This window comes from Phyllostomus discolor, chromosome 4 (genome assembly GCF_004126475.2).
Source record: "Phyllostomus discolor isolate MPI-MPIP mPhyDis1 chromosome 4, mPhyDis1.pri.v3, whole genome shotgun sequence".
NCBI lineage: Eukaryota > Metazoa > Chordata > Mammalia > Chiroptera > Phyllostomidae > Phyllostomus > Phyllostomus discolor.
The window spans coordinates 187,770,742-187,793,814 of record NC_040906.2 but is presented as its reverse complement, the minus strand read 5'-3'; the positions used below and the strand labels follow the sequence as shown (position 1 = coordinate 187,793,814).

General features: G+C 43.9%; 1 protein-coding gene and 1 long non-coding RNA gene across 3 annotated transcripts in view; one reads left to right on the top strand and one right to left on the bottom strand.

The window, feature by feature from the left end:
- MAP3K5 (mitogen-activated protein kinase kinase kinase 5) overlaps positions 1-20,949 on the top strand; it is a 180,914-nt gene extending 159,965 nt beyond the window's left edge. For both annotated transcript variants that reach the window (XM_028508900.2, XM_036024775.1), the window contains 6 exons: positions 3,717-3,822; positions 12,722-12,965; positions 16,622-16,734; positions 17,523-17,632; positions 19,154-19,230; positions 20,155-20,949. In XM_028508900.2, the coding sequence (XP_028364701.1) occupies positions 3,717-3,822; positions 12,722-12,965; positions 16,622-16,734; positions 17,523-17,632; positions 19,154-19,230; positions 20,155-20,227 (723 nt within the window). In that variant the 3' untranslated portion in view covers positions 20,228-20,949. The remainder of the gene's footprint in view (positions 1-3,716; positions 3,823-12,721; positions 12,966-16,621; positions 16,735-17,522; positions 17,633-19,153; positions 19,231-20,154) is intronic.
- Positions 20,950-22,002: 1,053 nt separating this feature from the next.
- Positions 22,003-22,495, bottom strand: LOC118500344. Its single transcript, XR_004902912.1, has 2 exons — positions 22,365-22,495; positions 22,003-22,277 (listed from the first exon to the last, which is right to left on the bottom strand). It is a non-coding gene; the product is annotated as an uncharacterized LOC118500344 (long non-coding RNA).
- Between the last annotated feature and the right edge of the window lie 578 nt (positions 22,496-23,073).

Here is a 23,073-nt window from a genome sequence, read left to right as displayed (position 1 = left end):
TCTAGTGGTCATTGAGAGAATGACCATACAGATTGGAATGGCCACTAATGAATAAAACCAATATATATTTTTTTTTTTCAGTTTTTCTCTGGTTTCCATTCAGAACATTTCAAACACTTTTGTTTAATAAATATTCAGTATTTCCTGGCCAGCAACATACTTCAGAGTATAGGGTGTCAGTGAATGAAAATTAATATATGTGATGTAATGACACATTGCTGACAGTTCCTCTCTTTCAAACTTGGTTGCTAGGCAATACCAACTAGAAGTCAGTCTTCCAAAGGCCTGATTCAAATCCATATCTGCTATTTTTGAATGAGACTTACCTGTGGAACTTTGTTCCAAAAAAGCCTGAAGCTATTTCTGGAAGGCCCTTACAAGGTATAGGAGATTAAAATAAGAGAGTTCTGCCCTGGCTGGGGTGTCTCAGTGGACTGAGTGTAGGCCTGCAAACCAAAGGATCACTGGTTCGATTCCCAGTCAGGGCACATGCCTGGGTTATGGGCCAGGTCCCTAGTACGGGATGCGCAAGAGGCAACCACACATTGATGTTTCTGTCCCTCTTTTTCTCCTTCCCTTCCCCTCTCTCTATAAACAAACAAACAAATAAAATAAGAGAGTTCTTGGCAGTGGCTGTCATGTGAATATGGAAGTACTTTGCGTAATTTTATTTAAATTTCAAAAATTAATTTACTCCTAATATATTTATTGCCTTTATGTAGAAAGTATCATGACAATTATATTTAGAGCGTCAAATGATTCTCGATTTAAAACCAAATTCTTCCACATTCTTATGGAATTCTTATAATTCTTCCACAGCCACTGACATTCTCTTAGACTCTGTGAAGCCACTTGGTCTTCAGGTTATATTGTGAGTGGGGACGAGACTCCTGACGTGATTGAGGTCATGGGAAGTGAAAAGAACGGGCAAAGCCTGTCATTAATAGTAAATGCTCCAGGCACACTTACACACACACACTCTCTCACTCACACGTTCACTCACCGCCCTACAGAACGGGAATGAACTCAGAGGACGGGCCCTGTGTAGTACACGTTTCATGACATGGTTATAGAGGACCCGTGTCCATCTTCCGTGTGTGACTCTGGAGAGAAACATTCTAGTTTATCAGGTGTTACACCCAGTGTGAAGTCAAATGAGCAGGAAAGTCCTTTAAGAAACGAAGGTACCAGGACACGCTCATTCTGGTAGGATTTCCTGGAACAAGTGATCACCTGAGCAGTGCTTCCCTTCCTGGGGAACAACCGCTGTGAGGAACCCCGCAGACCCATTCCCTTCTGGCAGGGGTTTTGATGAAGATGGAGGAGGGGCAGGTCTTACCAGCTGGAACTCCAGTTGCTGGTGTGGGATTGCAGCTCGGTCACCTCCAAGGTCTCTAGTCAGGCACCTGTTAAAAAACTCGCCTCTTTTCTTAGAGTCCAGCGTCAACCAACAGTTAGTGGAGTTAATCCAAATTTTAAATAAGCCTCTCCCAGCCTTATGATAAAGTTTAGTTTTTAAAAGGTGATGCATACGTATGCATACAGTGGAACATTCTTCACCCTTAAAAAGGAAGTTCTAACACATTATACTAAGTGAAATCAGCCAGTCACAAAAATACTGTATGATTCCACTTACCTAAGATACCTAGAGTAGCTATCATTCATGGGACAGGAAGTAGAATGGTGGCTGCCAGGGGCTGGGGGGAGGGGGCAGGCAATGTGGAGTTATAATAATGGGTACAGAGTTTCAGTTTTGCAAGATGAAAAGAGTTTTGGAGATTGACAGTGGTAACATGACAGTGTCACTGTCCTTGATGCCACTGAACTGCATGCTTAGAAGTGGTTAACATGATCAATTTATGTTATGCTTATTTAACACAATTTTTAAAAAGAAAAAAGACATGCATATATCTATTTCAGTGTCTGTTGAAATGTGTGAGATATTACCAGTCACTTCAAAAAGATACCCTTATGTGCAGTCAGCTGAGAAACTGGTGGCTGCACTTGCTGCTTCTGAGAAGAAGCTAGCCACTTCTCGAAAGCGTAGCCTTGACCTGCCCCACCCGGGGCTACAGAAGGAAGTGCCACCCAGGGAGTCAGTCCTCTGGAGGTAGTTGGGACTAGGAGTGCGCTGTCTGGGAAGGGGCGCCGCCAGGGAAGGGGGTGCTGCAGCCTGCTTCCTCACGAGCTCTAGGCTCCCTCCCACAGGACCGAGCTGAGCGGCGAGAGTCACTGCAGAAGCAGGAGGCCATCCATGAGGTGGACTCTTCAGAGGATAACACTGATGAGGGGCCTGAGAACAGCCAAGGTGTACAGGAGCCAAACTTGGTACCGACCCCAGAAGTGGGCCAGGATCTGCCCCTCAGAGGAGCAGGAGAGGGTGAGGAAGAAAATGCCCTCTTGCCCAGGAACCCCAGAATGGAAGGCCTGGTGTCCCCCAGAGGAGGCTGGCATCCCACAAGTCCCTGAGGGGACAGCCGGCTCCTTGTCACTAGTGCCCAGTCTGGGTAGGGCTGGACCCACAGACCCCATCCCCACTGAAGGCCGCTTGAAGGCCCAGCCCCTCCACACCCGGCACTAACAGCACTCTGCCCCAGCTCGTCAGCACTCGCCCCCACCATTGGTCCACTGCTTGCTCTTCCTCAGGTCCTGGAAATTCCTCATTAAAGGCTCAGAGGGGGCATCCACAAGCAGAAGGGCAGCAATGGAAGGTGGGCTGGTCACCTCCCAGGATTTGGAAGCCACAACTCCAGCCCACCCTGAGAACCTGTCTCCTAGGCTGGAGGGGAAGTCATGGCCACCCAAGGACCCTGGGCTGGCCCACCAACCTCGTGAGCTTCCCAGCCAAAGCTGGCTGTGGGAGCCTGAGTGTGCACAGAGAAAGAGCAGCGGGCCCTGGGCATCACCGAAGTGCCTGATGCCTCAGGTGACGGGAGGCAGAACGTTCCATGCAGAAGCCGCCCCTTCATTCAGGAGCCTGGGCCCAGCCTGCTCCAGAGGGCCTGAGACCCAGGGGACCCTCAAGAGCATCAGGACTTGGCATTGGCACCCGATGAGCTGTTAAAGCAAACACGGCAGTGGTTCGGCATTTCCTGCACTCAGACCTGTGTAACATGCTCTCGGAAACCAAACACATACATACATACCCTTACAACAAAGATTTTTTCACGTGAACAGCTTTTCTGGAGTACTTTAACAGATTATTGTCCCACTTACAGATGTGAAGAAGTGTGGGAAGGAAGTCCAGGCACTCACTACACACTCATTACCCCCTGCACCTGCTTTTCCAGGTCACCAGAGTGTGCCAAAGCTCTTGGTTGGGTTAGACGACAGAGTCATAACATTTAGGGAAACTGTTCATTTTTATCTAAAGGCCCTCTGACTCTTCCCCCACTTTACCTCCTCAGCCTTCTAGTCTGCAGACATCATGAAAGGTGGAAGCCACGTGTTCTAAGTCCCGACGGAGCAACCTTCCCATTTAACAGGCATGCCTTTCCCTTAAGGAAGGTATCTCATTGGCTTACATGGGGTTCACCGAACTTTAAACTGAAGTGTCAATTTTTCACTTGTTTTCCAGGTGACATAAATTATTCACATCTCAAGGGGAAGAAAACTTTGTGTTATTTTGTTGATAAACCGCCACCCAGATGCTTGCATCAGCTAAGTTATTTATAGTTAAAAAGTAAAGTAGACTAAGTGTCACTCTCTTTCTCCAGGTTAATAAAGTTCTTCGGAACCATAACATCAAGCCACACTGGATGTTTGCCTTAGACAGCATCATCCGGAAGGCGGTGCAGACAGCCATTACCATTCTGGTCCCAGGTCAGAAATATTTCATTGGTTTGTAAATACTTAGTGTTTGATATTGTAAATGACTATTCATCGACCATTTATGGTGTCTCATTGCTGTGTTAAAGACCAGGTTAATGAGGTTAGCCTTTTTTATTAATCTTCTCCAAGTCAACAGATAGCATTTATCCAGGGCATACTGTCCAGTGTCGGGGGGCTCCACCTGCAGGGCTCCCCCCCTCCCAGCTGCCACGAATGAGAATAAGTCTGCCAAGACATGATCTGCTTGGGGAGGAAAGGTTGCCATTCTCTCAGAGGAGAAGGGGCAGGAGCCCGTTCCTCAATGGGCTTTCATTGGGTTCATTTGCATTGGAATGTAGATAAAGCTCCTTAATCATTGCTAGACAGTAAGGATCAAACAATAGATAACAAAGAACTCTGAGGCCTATTTTGAGTCAGCTCTTTATAGCTAAAGAGCTGTAAAACTTTGAGGAACAAACTTACTTCTTGCTTGGACCCTTATCATCTAATTGAGAGCATTCTGAACAAAGCAGGTTTCACAGGACTTTACATATTCTTTCTTAGGCCTGATTGCCTGGGGAACCCGCCCTTTCCAGCACAGGGCTGCACCCACCCTCTGTCATTGTTTCAGGCCTAGGTGGAGCAAGGGAAGTAAGGCAGCCAGGAGATTAGGAAATTTCTCGCAGACAATGAGGACTCAGACTTTGTCAAAGCCGAGGGGTGAGGGTCCATCACCCCCTTTTGCTGTAGCCCTCAAAGTCCTTCCTTGGGGGCCTCCCACGTGATCATGCCTGTCTAAGGTCATTCCGCCCTTGGAGAATCTTACCCATCATTGGCTAACTGACCAAGCATTGGGGGCCAGTTATGGATGAAGTAAAATGGAGCAGAAACGGCGCTCCTGCCAGGGAGATAAGCTTTTGTCTCCTTGGTGGCTTATGGTCCAAGGTCATTCCCTCAGCCTTAGCCTTGGTGGGGGTTACAGCTTCTCAAACCAGGCAGGGCGGTTCCCAACAGTCCAACAAGCCAAATGTGGACAACGAGTGAGGAACATTTGCTTCCTTGTCTTTAAAGAGCGGGTTTGGATATGAAGAGAAAGATAAAACTATACAGGTGACCCACATACGTATGCATTTCAATATACAGCTATCTGTGCCCACAAAACACATTCCTGTCTCGTCTTTTACCATTGGTTCCCAGACCTGTCAGTGCCTTGAGTGCGATAAGGAGTTCTTTCTTCAGTGTTACAGTTTTCTGAACTCCATCGCAGACTGAGTAAGAATTTGCTGGGGAGAAAGTCCGAGAATCTAATTTTAACCCCACTCCCAGGTCATTTTGATACACAGCTAAGTCCGGAAATCACTGGTCTAGACAGATGCCAGCTGTGTCTGCAGTGAGGTACAAATGGGGGATGTTGATGGACCAGGGACAAGGGGCGTACTCATACTCTGAGGTGTTTTCCAAAGTGTTTTGATGGCCCTTTCACCATATATGTGTGTGTCTCTGTGCGCATGTGTGTATAGTGTGTTTGTACGTAGATAGATTTAGATACATAAATTAGAAACATGTCCTATTGTACTGTTTTGTACATATATCATAAAGCATTCTAAGGTAGAAATTTTAAAAGATAAATATAAATGATTTTAAAGTTTAGGTTATTTATAAACCATTCTGCAAACTTCTAAGTCACCCTCAATCCTTCAAACTTACAGAATTCCCTGTCTTCTCCCAGAATGCTTTGCCTGACTTGAGACTGAAGGCATCCGTGTCACTCTTTATAGTAAACATTATGAAACATTAATTTATTTCTTACATAAGAAACATCCCTCGTACCTTTGCATTCTGTACCTTTGCCTTCTTGGGATCTTAGTTTAAAAGACACCTCCTCAGAGAGTCCTGAGCTACCGCAAATTCTAAAGTAGGCTCCCGGGTATTCTCTCTCCTTGGAAATGCTCTTTCCCCATCTGCACCACTTGCCACAATCTGAAACTACTTTTATTTTCTTGTCTACTGGCTGTTTCTCTCACCAGAGAGTAACTGTGTCTGATTAGTCCATTCTGTGCTGCGCGTATTCTCCAGCACAGTGCCTGGAAAACAGTAGACCCATGAAAAATACTGGTTGAAACAGTGAGTAAACGACTTTCATACAATTGCAACAAATTAGAACATAACTTAGAAAAAATCTAGAGAAACATAGGCTGTGAAACATAGGACGAGGGGTTGGATGTGAACCTCAGGACCGTAAAGCTGACATGAGACTAATGCAGCGCGCTGAGGAAGTTAACAGGTACTCAGATGGCCTGTCACTGGGGTGAGCGTGGACGTGCGGGCTGCGCTGCAGCGGGTTATGTACCGGCCAGGGGCCCCGGGCGAGAGGGAGTGGGCATGGGTCCGCAAAAGGCTGGGTACAGCCACGAGTGAAACACAGTAGTTGCCTAAATTAAGAATGCCCAAATAAGAAAAGGAAAAATGGGTTATATCTTAGAATAAATTAAATATCATATAAAAGGATCTATTAATCTAATTAAAAAAAAAAACACCTTTCTGTTAAAATGGATTATCTAAATGTGATAGCCTGTATCCTGGAACTGAGAAAGAGCATCAGCATAAAAGTGGCACAATCCGAATGAGATCTGAGTGTAGCTGATTTTACCTTCTTAGTTTTGACAAGTGTATCATAGTTACATAAGATGTATAAAAGGTGGGAGGAATATGGGATTCTTTGTATTATCTTTGCAACTTTTCCGTAAATCTAAAATTCTTCCAGAACAAAGTTTAAAGAGCACACTGACTATCATGCTGCAGGTGAAATGCTGTTGAGCTCAGGGAGGGCCGGTGTGAGTGCACAGCGGCCTGCCTCCTCCCCTGTGGCCCCGGGATGGGCATGCTCTGTCCCAGCCCACGTGTGGAACGGGGCACTTTCTTTAGGAAAAGGGTTTGCTAAGTAGGAGTCTCAGATGACAGTTGAAAGTACTGCTGGAAATGACTTTTTTAAGTGGAAATTTTAGAGGAGGATTACATAAAGTACTTTTTCTGTCCCACTCAGGACCGGGGAAGGGTGGTCTGCCCTTACAGGGTGATGATGGGCCTGCGTGACAGGGTGAGCTGATTTCAGGCATCTGGCAGGTCCGCCGATTTCCACACATCCCTAAGGGTTTCATTGTGCAGTAGCATTCAAGGGAGCTACGTTAAACATGCCTGTCTTCATAGTCTCCTGATAAAAATTCCTTTTAGATGACAGATTACTACAATTAACCTACCAAATTTTGAAAGACATGCTAAAGAAAACAACAGATTTAAAAAGTATGTCATTGTGACGACATACATTTACTAGCTCTGTTTGCAGAGAGGACCCAGATTTTGGTTTCTAAATACCATTCTTTTTTTCTTCTTTAACTTATAAATTTAATTAATTTTATTTATTTTTTAAATTTTTTATAGTATTCTATTATAATTGTCCCAACTTTTCCCCCTTTGCCCTCCTCCACCCATCCCCCCACACCCACTCCCACAGTCAATTCCCTCTCGGTTGTCCATGTCCATGGGTCATCCACACATGCTCTTTAACTAGTCCCTTCCCCTTCTTTTCACGGTCATCCCTCCCCTGTGGTCACCATCCCTTTAGTAAAAGGAATCAGAGCTCGTTGGAGAAATATTTGATCCCAGGCCTGGAGCAGGGGAAATACTAGATGAACCTGGAACATCTTGTGATGCCAAAAGTAAGAAAGTGCCCCCAAAAGGAAGGATGGAGACTTATTGAAAGGACACTGGAGACAGCTTGAAGGCATTCCCAAAAGTCTAGGCCTGAGCAATTTGAGCAGTAAAATAATTATAGCATTGGGATGTAGCCCACGGAATAAACTAAATTTAGTTCATGAGTCCATACTGCTCTAGGTAATTGAATAAATAAATATATGGAGAAGAAGGGCTAGGTCTTTGGTTTAGTAGAATTCCAATTAATAAGAGTAGAAGGAATGAAGGAATTAGGCAAACACCACTGCAGGAGTGACTGCAGGCAAGAGCCACCAGTGGCTGCTGAGGTTGCTAGGCAAACGAGCAGTGAGAAACAGGATATTTGAATGATCCCAAAATATCTCCCCCAAGATATGTAGTAATTACAAAGGGAAAACGGTGACTTTACAGTGCAGGAAGCTGGCAGATGTCTTCTTTACCCAATGATCAGGGTAAATACCACAGTAATAAGCTACATCAGCATCGTGTGCCTCCTAGTGTGATGCACTTGGAAGGGCGCAGCATCAACTTTGTCCTTTTCCTACCAAAAATGCACGGCTTCAACCTAAACAGGACATGACATTGGTGAACTAAAAAGTACAGGCATAATGCAAAATAATTGACCAGCACTGCTCTAAAGCGTGGAGGTCATGAGCGCTAAAGAAATACAAGGGGACCGTCACAGATTGGAAGAGAATTAGGAAACAGTGCCGCTCAGTGCACTGTGAGATCCTGGGTCAGAAAAAGGCCATCAGTGGGAAAACTGGTGAAGTTCAAGTGAGGTCTGTAGATTAGTTCATAGTATTGTATCTTTGTTAACTTCCTGGTTTTGGTAATAGTGTCAAAACTACAGAAGATGTTAAGTTTAGGGAAACTGCTCAAGGGCATATGGGAAGTCTCTGTACTATATTTTGCAACTTTTCTGTTATTTCTATTTCAAAATAAAAAGTAAAAATATTTTTAAAATGCTCAGTCTTCTTCCAAGAAGAACATGCAGAACAGCGAGAACAGTGTTCCCTGAAGAGTTTTTTTTCTCAGGCTGTTTTCTCACGTGTCATCAAGAGTCAGCCCTCAGATGACTGGCAGCATTAAATATCTTTGTTACCCCTCAAGCGCAGCCTGGTGGGGGTGGAGGGTGCAGATGGAGAAGTGCTGAGCTTGGAGACCATGTTGGCAATGCTTAGGCAGAGAGAACTGATAATGTGGACATATTTCCTATATTAATAATAACTTCAAAAACTGCTAAAGCACTTGGTATTACTGCCAGTCGTTAAGCTAAATCAGTCATGTGCCCCATGTCCACATTAATGTAGAACGACCAGCATTCTGTACCATCGGAGGATCTTAAAATGCAGGTGTCATAACCCCGTGCACTGACAAGTGTTGTGATTTCATTTGGCATCAGAAATACCCTGTGTTAAAGCAGCTTGGTCTAGTTATTTTCCTGGGAATTAACCAGTTGGGTTGGAAGTGGGGAGGGAGGTGGGGACAGTATTGTTGTTTAATCCCATGTCACTGTTCTGGAAACACGCACAGGCTCTGGTTTCCCACACGGGGGTGTGATCACTGTCCACCCATTACAGGCCGCCCTGAGTCCCTCCCTGCCTTTCTCCTGACACCGGGCTCTCTCCTGACAGTCCAGTCCATTCTGCTCTCCATTCTTCCCAGAGGCCTCTGGGCTACCATTTGAGCTTCCTTCTCTCAAAGGCCTCTCCCTCTTTCTCCACCAAGCCAAGGCTTTCCCCTCCTCCAGACCCTTTGCAGGCCCTTCTTCCTCTGCGAATCCATCAGTGAGTAAATCACCACTGGCTTTAGTTATTGCAAATGTGCCTTATTTACCCCTTAGCACTCTCAATCCATGCACATGTGAATTACATAGTTAAGTCTACACCTGAGACCATCTAAGATTTTGGCTATATTAATTTGTACTTACAATTTCACGTTACTTTTGTACAGGCTCACGGGGCTCTTTTGCATATTCACCCTAGTTTTCCTTTGGAATGTTATGTCTGGGGACAAGGGCCAGATGCTCTATCTCATTTAGCTATTCTACAGTACAGTTGGTGTTGTTTGATGATGTGTCCTCAGGGGGCCGCCATGAAAGACTAGGATAACAGAGTATTACATGTGCTTACAATTTTCTACTGTCTTCAAATTGAGAGAATTTTTTAGTCACACATAAAATGATAATTTATGATAAAGTGTGCAGAGTTAGGTATATATAAGGGGATATTTAATATAATAATAAATATCAGATTTTTTCTCCCAAAAGATTATAGCCAACAGCACAATAAAACTTTTTAATTGTTTAAAAAATTTCAGATTAGAGACCATAAAAGGAATTTAAGAATAATTTTTAAAAAATGTAAAAGGTCTAATCTTATGTTCTAATTTAACCTAGAGTTGTACTTTCTAAAATTATTTTTAAAGTGTAATAATTTTTTAGCCTGGGCTGGTGTGGCTCAGTGGATTGAGTGCTGGACTACAAAGCAAAGGGTTCGATTCCCAGTCTGGGCACATGCCTGGGTTATGGGCCAGGTCCCCAGTAGGGGGTGCAAGAGGTGACCACACATTGATGTTTCTCTCCCTCTCCTTTTCCCCCCTTCCCTTCTCTATATAAATAGATAGATAAAATCTTTACAAATATATTTTTTATTCTATTGTTCCCTTCTAAATACAAATAATCCTAATAGATAACTCTTCCATTCTGCCAACATTTTCTGAGAGACTAATATGTCTTAGCCCCTCTACTAGACGCTGGGTTTCCAAGGTAAAACACCTGATTTTGAGTCACTCCTACTATAGGTGAACTAGGAAATGGAATTTTGGAAAGAGAAAATGATTCAGAAAGCAGAGTAGAGGTGGAGCTTGGTTAATGTTGAACGGTGAAGGGCAAGGATGTGGGGACGTGGAACCCTTGTGCACTGTTAGTGGGACTGTAAGGTGACGCACCGCTGTGGAAACTAGTAGTGGCTCCTCAGAAACTTGAAAACAGACTTACCGTATGATCCAGCAATTACCGTTCTGAGTATATATCCAAAAGAACTGAAAGCAGGACCTCAAAGTGTTACATGTACACCCAAGTTCGTAGCAGCATTATCCACAGTAGCCAAGAGCTAGAAGCAATATAAGTGTCCATTGACAGATGAATGGATAAAGAAGATGTGGTACATCCATACAGTGGAATATTACTCAGCCTTGAAAGGAAGGAAATTCTGACACACACACACACACTACAACATGCGTGAACCTTAAGGACATTATGCTAAGTGAAATAAGCCCATCTCAAAAGGACAATACTGTCTGATTCTACTTGTATGAGGAATCTATTGTAGTCAAATTTATAGAAACAAAAAGTAGAATGGTGGTTGCCAAGGACAGAGAGGAGGGGGAAAGGGAGTTGTTGAATGAGTATAGAGTTTCAGTTTTGTAAGATAAAAAAGTTCTGGAGACTGGTTGAACAACAGTGTACAGATACCTAACACTACAATTTGTTCACATAGAAATGGTAAAAATATAAATTTTATGTCATGCACTTTTTACCCCAAAAATTTTTTTAAAAAAAGAAACAAAAAGAGATGAAGGGAGGCAGGGCTGGCACATAAGCTTGTCCCTAAGAAGGGCACTCTTACATTTTCTTATGAAAAAAGATGACTTCCCTTTTTGGTTGTTGAATTTGAAGTGCTGCCCAACAGGACTGTCAAGGAGGCATTAGATGTAATGGGATCAGGGCTAGAAATATAGTTTGTTGTTCTCACATTACAAGTATTTAACCTGCACAGATTGTAACGAGCTCACCCATGTAGAGTAAGTGGAAACATAACAAAGTGAAAGGTAGAATTCCAGGCTCCAGCCTTTAAAGGCAGGGAGTAGGCAGAAAGGCTCCGACGCAGAGAAGCAGCAGCCAGACGCCTAGAGGAAGGTACCGTGCACAGGTCCAGTGAGGTAGGGAAAGAGTTACGGAGAGGGTTGGGCAACGACTGGGCCTTCGGTTGCCTTGCCAGAGTGGCTCCCTCTGGAGCCCTGTCCCGCACCCGGGGGCTCTTCCCCTGTGGCGCATGGACTCTCAGGACGGGCTTCAGGGTGTCTGCGTCCTCAGACTATCGAGGCAAAATGCGGGTGAGTGTGCTGTTCTCTGGGGAGCATCTCTGTGGCTTCTCTACATTCTCTCTGGGTTCTGTGATCCCGTGAAAGGTGCACATACCCGAGCACAGGGAGTCAGGATCCCTGGTCTCTGCTTCCCTGATTTCACTTAAATTATGAACGTCATTCCTTTTTCTAGAACGTTTGACACCTAATCATAATTTGTCGCTTTTTTCCTATGGGGAGATAGATATCATCCAAGTTCTGAAGTGGCATGAAATGAACTCATGTCATAGTAGTCTGTTTAAGTTGGAGAGTTGTAACTTTTGCATTTTAAATCATGATGGTTAGTCAACAGGTCGGACACACACCAGAAACCAACCCGATAGTCAAAGACACTCACTAAAGTGAATGTAAGTCTATGTACCATTTCGGTGACTCCTCCCATCCCCTTACGTTTTAACTGTTAGAGACAAAACGCATTCCGTGTACTTACATTTGTTTAGATAATCTCTATATCTGTTTCCTCATTTCTGAGCTAATAATTGCCAGGTATTATATCATCTAAAAAATTAATTAGCCCTGTATAAGCAAATTTTTACACCCTTAACAAATTTTTATATACCATATTTTCAGACCGTAATGCACGTAGGTTTTAGAGGAGGAAAATAGGAAAAAAAAATTTGAAGCAAAAAATGTGGTAAAATATTTAATGACATAAATAACATAATATTTCACCAATGTAAATGTAAACAGAACTCAACAGCAGCATTAACAACCATTATTCCTCACAAATTGGGGGTGGGTGCATCTTATAGTCCAAAAAATACAGTGATTGCCTTCCTGATTCTAGCATTTATCTTACGTGCAGGGGGAACATTTCTTCTGTTTGAATTAGATCATTAAGTTTATGTACCCACTGAATTTTGCAAATTCACTGGCAGAACAAACCTGAATTCATGCACAGAAATCATCCTCACTTTTGGAAAAGCAGTTTGGAACACAAATCTTAGCGACAGCAGGGCAGATGACATTCGTGTCTGAATTAAGGCAGCTGGTCATGTTTCATTAACACTGCTGTTGATGTTATGCTTGACAGAACTGAGGCCCCATTTTGGCCTTGCATCCGAGAGTGACACCGCAGATCAGGAAGACTTGGATGCAGAAGATGACCGTGAGGAACAGCCTTTAAATCGAATTGTCCGAAGCCCTCGTCCCATCATTGAAGATGCCGTGGCTACCTCCGGAGTGAGCACGCTCAGTTCCACTGTTTCCCACAATTCCCAGAGTGCTCACCGATCACTGAATGTACAGCTTGGAAGAATGAAAATAGAAACAAATAGGTAAGTCCTATTCTGACATGGGTAGGTTTCTTTTTTATAAGTGCATATGTTTTGGGTCTATTTTAAAGTTTGGTCTGTAGAAAATACAAAATATGGTCCATGTACTCCATTTAAAGCCTTTCTAAAAAAAAGAGAGAGAGACTTATCTTAGTCTATTCTGTCAGATACGTATTCTGTTTCTACCAATTCACGCCTCGGCACCTTTTCCTTGATCAAACTCCTGCTCTGTGTCCAAGTGCACTGAGGCTTCCGGAGTCACCCTGTCGTAGCCTTAGACACAGGCTGAGAGCAGCGCGTACCATCCGACAGATGGCTGAATGGCCGGCCGACCAAGAGCCTGCGTTCTTGAAAGCCCGGGATTTGGAATATCACGTTCTTTTAGGAGAGGAAGCTCTCTGTTCTTGAGGAGGTAAAACTAATGGTGCTAAAGCTCGCACCATTAGTTTTTTAATGGTGGCTTGCATTTTAGAACGTTAAAATGATGAGCCACTGACCATTTATGATTCAGTTTTATTTTTAATATGCTGTGTCATATCTGGAGCTTAAGTTTTCTTTGAGAGTGTGGTAAGGTAACAACTTACAGGGTCAGGTTATTAAGTGAAGAGTAAATATTTCCTGTTCTTCACAGATGTTGGCCCGGTTCAAGGTCTGCATCTGCATGATTTACAGCTTCCTGTGCTGGCTGCAGTTGACATGTGGGCAACTGGCTTTATGACTCTGGGTTTACAGTGAAAACTTTTTTTTTTTGGAGTAAATCAATAAAAGTTGTTCAAATATTTAGAAACCTTAGTTGAAAATTCTATTGTTCACCAGGGAGGTAACATATTTATTTCTAGTCATAAGTTAGGTTTCTAAGGTCAAATTTGAATACAAAGCTTCGTTTAAGTAGTACAAAGCGCATCCTATATTCAAGAGTATGAATTTTGTTTGCATGCATAAGTGGCTCCAAACGTATCTTCTGTGATTTGCGTGCAGAAATCTTTCTGAGTAAAGGGAACGTGGCTTTCTGACTTCCAGATCCCAGTCTTGCCCTTTGAAACCCAGCTCTTAACTTGCCATCTCTGCTGCTTAGCAGAAAGGAATTTGAGTCTTTTCTCCTTTGAGATGCCCATCTAAGGCTTGGTGTCCCCCATTTCCTCCTCCTCTTGAGTAGCAGTCCAGTTACCACCCTCTGTCCGTCACAGCAGGTGTTAGCTTCAGTCACTCCCCTTGAGGGGACTCTGTGGTCCGACCCTGAGTGGAGTTGCCTTTTATACCCTCTCTGATCTCTGGAAGCGAAAGTTCACTCCTTACTGTTTTGATTCAGCCACCCCACCCCACTCTGCCCACGGCTTCCAGTCAGAATCATATAGACACTAAGTCCACTGTATGTACCCACGAGCTGGTATGTTTGCTTCTCAGGCCCTAAAACCTTCTGTCTACACACCCTGGCTCATGTCAACAGAACCCACCTCTCCTAAATTAAATACAGCCTTTTCCTTCTCTCCTTAGCCATCGGAGTTACTGTCTCACCACCCTGCCCCCACCCTCTGTCCTCCATGCTTCTGCCACCTGCAGTCCCCACGGGCTGCTTTCCAGCCCCTCCCACCGTTTTCTGAGGGTGTCAGCTGGCTGAGCACCTGCTTCCCACATCTTCCCCTCTCTGTTGAACAGACGAGGATTTGCCACATTTTTGTTACATTACAACACAGTTGCATTCTTCACAGAAGCCCATGTTTGTGCGTTTTGCTTAAGTCTGTGAAATCTAAATTTCACAGATTATCAGCCTCCTTTTCCTTTTTCTAGGACGACCTCCCACAGCTTCTCCGTTACTCCCAGAGAGTGGGGCGGGGCACAACACTCTTTTCACACACAATCCAGAGAAAGGGCAGCTGTTTCAGTGCCCGTACTAAGCGGTGGCAATAAGGGAATGGCCATGTCTACACTGATCCTTCTAGTTGTCAGTGAATAAATACTTCATATATTGAAGTTCACTTATTGCAAAGTAAACTGAGGAAAAGCATTAGTGTGTTTTTAGGAAAGGTTGTAGCCCCCGTGTTAGGAATGTTAAGCTTATCTTTTTCATTTCATGACACACGTAATTACCAAAATTCTGTGGCACACCAAAAAAAATTTTTTTTACCAATCTGACAAAAATAAATAGGTATAATTTCAATTCATTCTCACCAGACAGCTATTGTTGTGTTGGCCATTGTCATTTTTTAATTTGTCAGTCCACGGGAAGAGGTCAGTGCCCCTGGCTAAATACTCAGGAACTGCGTGTTTTAAAAATTCTTGCAGTACAGCAGTTGAGAATCACTGATTTAGGATAATCACCAAAGAAAGTAATCAGGTTTATCCAGCTCCTGATTATTAGGTCATCAATAATACTAAATGAGAAAAGTAACAAAATGGCTTTAGAACATATGTTTACTTACACTTAAGTGTATGCTTACACAAAGTGTTTACGGTAACTCACCTCACTCGAGGAGCTTGGACAGTAACGTGGGGCAATAACATGGTTAGTTAAAACCTTACCCAGGAGGAGCTGAATGGTTATCTGATTTTCTGTCCGGAATTATTCACCCCCACCCAGGGTAAAAACTTGACCTCAAGGCAGATCCTTGCAAACTTCTGGAACAGAGAGGCAGGCAAGTGCCTTGGTTTCTAAGGATTTTCCTAATAGTACCGAAGACAAAACTAAAACTGATAGAATGGATATGCCCTTAAAATAAATAGTTTTGAGAGATGGACTTGGGACAAATGAGGTAGCCTGTCAGTACTTTGCCTCCAATGTTAGGTTCTGGCTTTTAAAGATAAAAAGGATTTAATGCAGTCTAGATTTGCATAGGTTAAATTCTAGAAAGTTCCACAGTGTTCTTTGAGCAAACAATAAGACTATGCCATTACTATTCCATACATGTAGATTAGCAAGGAAGACAAAAATATATACCAGACCAAATAATTGCCAAGGTAAAATTCATACTGAGCTTGCTATCCATTTCTTTGAATATCATCATCCCCATTGGAGTAGACAAAAATCTCCCTTAATCCTCGGCTTCCCCCTGGCTTTCAGTCTTTAATCTGCCTAATTGGGCACTGCTCACAGTAGCTGTCTTTAAATAGCCTGTCTTCCTCACGCCTTCTCTGGCTGCCTCTGTGCTTTCCTTTTATCTTGCCTCTGCTGCCTGCTCCACAGGGATCCTCTCTCCTGCGGGAGAGCCACACACCTCTGTGTCCTGTGGGGGCGGGGCCGGAGCCGGGCCCGGGAAGGAGCCCCTCCCGAGTCCCAGGTGGTTGGGGGGGGGGGGGGGCTCTTTTCCAGGGCCTGAGGCTGCGACTGGGAACAGAAGAGCTCTTATGAAAGGCCAGCACTTTAGCTACATTGTCTCGTTTAAAGCTCACAGTAATTCTTTCAGGAAGTTTTCCTTTTACCTTTTTTGAAAAGAGAAAACTGAAGCCGAGACCGTGCGAAGTAATCTGTCAGAGTTAGGTAGGAAGTACGAGGCTGAACCGCGATAACGCCGACCTCGCCGCAGAACCGCCGGCTGGGAACCTGCACCGCATGGAAGCCCCAGGGTGCCGCTGCCCCTGGGAGTGGGGGAAGCCCAGGTCTGGAGGGTCGCTGGCTGCTCCGCCTTCATGAGGTGGTCAACCAATGCACTTTTCTCCTGCAGGTTACTGGAAGCATTGATTCAGAAAGAGAAAGAATTACAAGCGCTCCTTCATCACGCTATTGAAGAAAAAGACCAAGAAATTAAACACCTGAAGCTTAAGTCCCAACCAATAGGTGAATAAGCAGGAAACTTTAAAACTGTTCAACCAGGCTGCCACGAGCAGCTGAGAGCCCACAGGCAGCTTTATCTCATGGCTGAGCTGGCATCTGTCACTTGTACCACAACCATACGCACAAACACATTGCTTTTTAAAAATATCCAACTGTTTGGTTTTTCTTTTTATATATTTTTTCTTTTTTGTCTTTTAAAATATACAACTCTTAATTGTAGCAAACCATCATTTCTTATAAGGGCAGTAAAAATAAGATGCTTCATAGTCATCTTTTCCTAAGATTACATATTATTGAGGTAAATAGGGTTCTCCACTTTTATGCCTTTATTTCCTTTTAAAGATTTCACAAATGAGATTACTGGAATAAAATTATACTGTTTTTGTCATTTTTGCATTTGTATTGTGTGTATTCTAGTTTTTTTTCATATTATGATAAACAGAAGAAGATTATTATAATTATCTGGTTCTCTGCTGATTACACTGGTCTTTGTTGTATGAAAAACACAGTACAATTTTACTGCACCAAGTGTATTCTAAGAAACTAAAATTGAAATGCAAGTAAAAGGTGGAAGTATCACATTATTGCTTCTGACTCTCCATTTACTAGTAGATTAAGCACTCTTGAAGCATTTTATTTATAGTTCATACTGCCCATCTTAATTGTTTCTGTTAATTTTTAGAGCAAAATCTTTTAAAGTATTAATAAACGTCTGTTGACTGGGGGGGTCTCAGAGGACCTCTCTCAGGTGAAGCTAAGAACGGCCTCCCCTTCCCCCACTTCTCCTCTAGCTGTCCCCGGATTGCCTGCACGCTGCTCAGCTTCCAGCACAAGTACCCGAGACTCGGAGCTCACCGACTGGCTCCGGGACAGCGGGGCTGACGAGGACACTGTCAGTCAGGTAAGGAAAGCAGCCTGCGGGGCAGGCGTTCTTCCACCTCCTGGAGGTGAGCGCCCACCATGGGCCAGGCGCAGGGGCACACCAGAGAGCACCTCAGGCCCCCCTGAGCCTACAGACGAGGGTAGGCAGGCCACAGTCAGGTAATTCCCCAGGTGAAAGTTCATGGCCTTCCAGATCCTGTGAAGGCAAGGTTCTCACGTGTTACGGTTGGGGAAGGTCCCTGGAGGAGGTGGTGGCTGAGCTGAAGCCTCGAGGAATGTGCAGGAATAAACTAGGCCACCTGAAGGTGTGCTGTGGGTGGGCAGACAGGAAGGGGAAGCCTTTCCAGCGTCGTGGTGCGGAGGGTGCCGAGACAGTCATCTTTGTGGCCCAGGACCCCTGGGCATTTTATATTTTCGAATTGAAAATAAGAGCGGAAAAATCAAGACAGCACTAAACTCAAAAGGGTTTCTGTTTCTAATTCTTTAAAAGGTTGTTAACTTTTCAATTCTCTTGCGAGATTATTAGACTCCACTGGCTCTTTAAAATAGATCTAGTTAGTGAACTTATAGCAGGAACACTTTGTATACAAACCATATTATATCTGTAATAACCCAATTCCTCTCGTTCCTTACTATCTTGCGTAATCAGAACGAATAGCATTTGTTTCTGTTTTAAGATTACGTATATGTGCACAGATACACAGTTAGAGGTTATTTTTTGTTATTTTATAGAAAGGGCTTCTTAATACAGCCTTACACTGATTTCAGTTTTATATTTAAATTTTAAAAATAGCTTTTAAATATAAAATTTTAAATTTGCTTTACATTTAAAATTTACAAGTAAGAATAAAGATGTCTTTTCTTTTTACTTGATAATTCATTGGACCACTAAAATGGAGCGTCTCCTTAGAAATCTGTAGGTAACAAGTTACTGCTACATACATTTAAACAGCTCTTGCCTATGGAAAATAATGCATGTGACCAAATTCTCCAAAGTATGTCTTGAACTGAGACTCAAATCACAATTAAGGAGTAACTGATAAGCCTCTAAATCATTGCCCCCTTTCTGGAATTAAAATTAAGAGCTTCAGTTTAAATTCAGGACTCTGGTTTTCTAATAATTACTTGAAAGTACCTTTTATGAGGCATGAAAACTAAGTTCAGAAACTAAGGGTAAGAGCGCCTTTCAGGAACACTCCTTCCCTGCATGGGAAAGCCGGAGAGCGCCGAAGCGACAGTAGAGACAGACGTCACTTTACGTGCCGCAGACGCGGTTGCGAGTGAGTCCTGCCTGCTCCCTGGAGGACCGGGTGGAAACCCCGTGTAGCTTAGACTCCCTGTGCGTTTAGAAGTCATGGGTGTCTCTCTTAATAATTATTCTTAATAGGAGGGAGCTTTCCCCTAGTAACTCCAGAAGATTATGTTTTTAATAGGTTTAGATTCACTTTTAATTATTGCCAGTGTTTACATTGCAGGTGGAGTTTGCTGTTAAAGGTATATACAACTTGTAACTTTTATGCGTATTTTACTTTCTCCGCAGTTTCTGGCTGAGGATTACTCACTAGTGGATGTTCTCTACTACGTTACACGCGATGACCTAAAATGCCTGAGGCTAAGGTACCACTTTCGTTTCTGTTCAGTGGTCACGAAGGCAAGAGCGCTGGGCTGAGGTCCAGCAGTCTGGGCCCCCTGGCTGGTGTGGCCCGTGGACTGAGCGCCGGCCTGCACCCTGTCAGGGCATATGCCTGGGTTGCAGGCCGGGTCCCCAGCTGGGGGCCTGTGAGAGGCCACCAGCTGATGTTTCTCCTGCATACTGGCATTTATCTCCCACTCTCCCTCCCCTCCCCTCCCCTCTCCTCCCGTCTCTCTCTAAAAATAAATAATATCTTTAAAAAAGATAGAAGTCTGGGTTCCTTGCCCCGGCTGGGTCCCTGAGCAGCCCTCACTGGCTCAGCAGTTCTGGCCACCCTCTCTGGTTCTCAGCTGCTCTGAGTAAACTGAGTTGGTTGGAGCAGACTATTGTTGAGAACTCCAATAATAACTCCAATCACTCCAATGTTAGTAATGCAAATCAACTGGAATAATATTTTTGACAGTATATCAGATCAAGACCATGAAGTTATTCTACAGCTGCCTTAAACAAACGTCCTAATTTCAAACAAATTGTGGCATACTTGGAAATAGGTTGGGGCACTAATTTGCCATCAGAATACCTGGTATAATCTGATACAGTTTCCCCATAATAATTTTTTTTCCATCAGGCCAAGCATATACATAACTTTTTCGCACCAGCCTCCATAAAGACATTCCAGAAGTGCTGAAGATCTTTTTTGCTTTGGGACCTGGTGGATTGTGGGAGTGGACAGGAAAGGCAGGAGGGATGATGAGAAGGTGTATACAAAAAGACACACAGTGACCAAGACGACTTTGGCGTCCTCACGTTCTGATCCCGGCAGCTGAAAGCTCAGCAGCCCTTTTCTGGTTCAAGGGCAACGTTTCGAAGGCAGCGTTCCCATGACCGTGTTCTTGTGTCTTCCGCAGGGGCGGGATGCTGTGCACACTGTGGAGGGCCATCACGGACTTTCGAGACAGACAGACAGACAAGCAGACCTGACTGCCACTCAGCCTGTGTCCAGCCTTCTCTGGGGACTCCGACCGCCGACCCAGAACCGATCTTAAGGGAAGAAGGATCCAAGGGAGAGGAGAAAGAAGCAGCACTTTAAATCCAGTATTTGTTTACTCGTGTTAAAAAAAATAGACAAAGTACACTGAAACTTTCTAGATGCTTCTGTTTCTACAGTTCATAAGGACTCTTTGTAAAGACTCTCAAAATAATCCTAAATACTAGGATGTTGAGGATTATTTTACTCTAAACATTTTAATGGAAATGTTCTGAACTCAGCAGCTACTGCACTTCAGCCAAATGTTTGTTTCACGCGAACCAGATGTAACATTTCACGTGATTGTGCATCACTGGGACAAAGCCAAGATGTGACCCCAGCTTTTCAGGCCTCTGTATGTTTGTCATGTGCCCTGACAATTTGAGTAGAAATGCCTAATTTCAATTATTGTATAGTTTGTTTTTTAAATATGCAAAATCTGAGAGCAATGGTTTTTACTTATCTGTGTTAATTGTAATATTGACTATATTTTGTAACTTAAGTTTCTCGCCTAGAGTACATTGGTTTGAGTCATTTTCGTTACTACTGAACTGTACCAGTTGCACATGCCCGAATCATAGTAAAGTTAGCTTGTTCTAAAGCTATCCATTGTGTCGTATTTACTCTAAAAAGGGAAAAAGACTCAACCTACTGTTTTGATAAATTCTAAAGAATTCTCATTTTGTTTTAACAAACTAGCTAAATTACTGTGTCAAATTTCTAGTTGTTTATTCAGCTATAACATTAAAAGGAATCTGTCTTCTATCCAAGTAATCGAAGAACAACTGGTACCCAAGTCTTTCCTCAGGGCAACAGAGGGCAAAGGAAAAAGAAAATAAAAGAAAGTCAGCGCATTGTCCTCAGAGCCCTGAGTCTCCTTGGGTGACAACTGTGCATCTCAAGGGGCCACAAGAACACCCCTCCCCCGGCCCCAGAGAACACTGCATTTTCTCTCGCCTCAGTTGTAGTTCTCATGCAGAGGGAAGCATCTGAAGCTGAATATTATATTTTAGAAGCCTGCCCATCTTAATAGGATAAAAGTTCCTAGATGGATCAGTGAGATACAGTTACTTGAATATAAAGGATACTTTATTATGCAAGATAAAAAGAATACAGACCTGGTCACCTGCCCCAGGTGTAACAGTGCTTGATGAAACAGGAGCCATCGTTATTTCTGTGTGAAAACCCAGCTACGTTGTATTTTATGTGGCATTAGATTATCCAGAAAGCTCTCACCAGTACTTTGCCATTTGATATTTGCAACAACATAGCTGCATCTGTTTTGTTTTGTTTTGACTTCCCAATCCTGATGGGAAATTTCGAAGGGGGCAGAGTGTAAATTAAATGACATGTCATTTCACTCATACCGAAATACGGGGTAACTTCTTTGTTAAGCCACAGTTCATCTCCCCAGTACTTATGGTTAAGTGCCTCTTTTAGACTGTGTATAGAACCAAGCTACCCCTGTTTGATGAACTCTTTAATGATAGTCTTTCGGGGGGGGGGGGGAACCTTCACTCTGCACTTCCCTTGGGATCGAGTCCCCCTGTTCCTGCATCGTTCGTAACACTTCCCAGGCAGCATTTGGGTCTGAGTCGCAAAAGAAGGCAGTTCCATTATGGCCCGAGTTTCATGAAAGGCTTTACTTGAAAGGCCTTGGCATGAATCTGGGCTGATGCTTCTACACCCAGCTTCACGTTAAAATGACGATACTTTTTAAAAATATTGATGCCACCCCCTCAGAGAAAGTGGTCTTTATTGGTCTGGGGTGGTGCCCAGAGATCTTTCACAAAGCTCTACAGCTGAGCTGACACTATCCCACTCCTTGTCCAGGTGGTACCGGGAGGGATGAATGGGAAGCCCCTCTCCACAGGGGTGCTGGTAAGATGGTTAGCTTCGTTGTCCATTTAGGTAGCAAGAGTCTAAACACACAGGCCTGGAGCAAAACTTACCACCTTTTGACCTTGGGCAGATTGATTAACCTCTCCAAGTCTGTTTCCTCATCTGAAATGGGAAAAACAGCCTACTCAGAGGTGCTTACTGCCATGCTTTGCAGGTAGTAAGCACTCAGTTCTTACCTACTGTTATCACCATTCATTCAAAAGCAGTTATTAAGTACTGGGCGCTGTGTATGACGGTGCACTAACAAGACACGGCTCCTGGCCCCGAGGTTCACTGCCAGCGGCGGAATCCAGACAGAGCAGAAACAACAATGCACGCAGTGAGCGGAAAGATGGCCGGTCACAGAGCAGTCTCGCACAAGGGCGTGCAGTGGCCACAGTCTTGTAAGAGAAACAAAACTGGAATTTGCTGGGAAAAGAAGATCCATTGTTTCTTTTTAACCACATCTTGATGTTTCTCTGAATCCTTATCATTGCATATTTTGCGTCATTCATACCTAAACCCATCACAGAAATGGCTCGGCGATGGGGAACTGCTGTGACTCTGCCATGTGTGCGGCACTGCCAGGGCAGATGTACACGATGCCCACGGAATTCAGAAGGCAGGCAGCACTGTATGTCATCCGCTATTTGTACACAAACAAAGTAATGGATGGCTCCAGACTTTATAGACACCCTATGGAGAAACAGAAGACAAAGTTCCTGCCACCGATAATTCATATCAGATTGAAGAGACAAATGTATAATTACAAGTCATACCTAGTCTATGTGAGAGGCTGGGTGAGGGGTACCCCCAGAAGGCCCCAGAGAGGCTCAGGGGACAAGCTTGCTGGAAGCCGGGGCAGGTGGAACAGGCTCCACCGAGGAGGGAGGCCTCCCCACCCCCCGGGCCTTAAAGG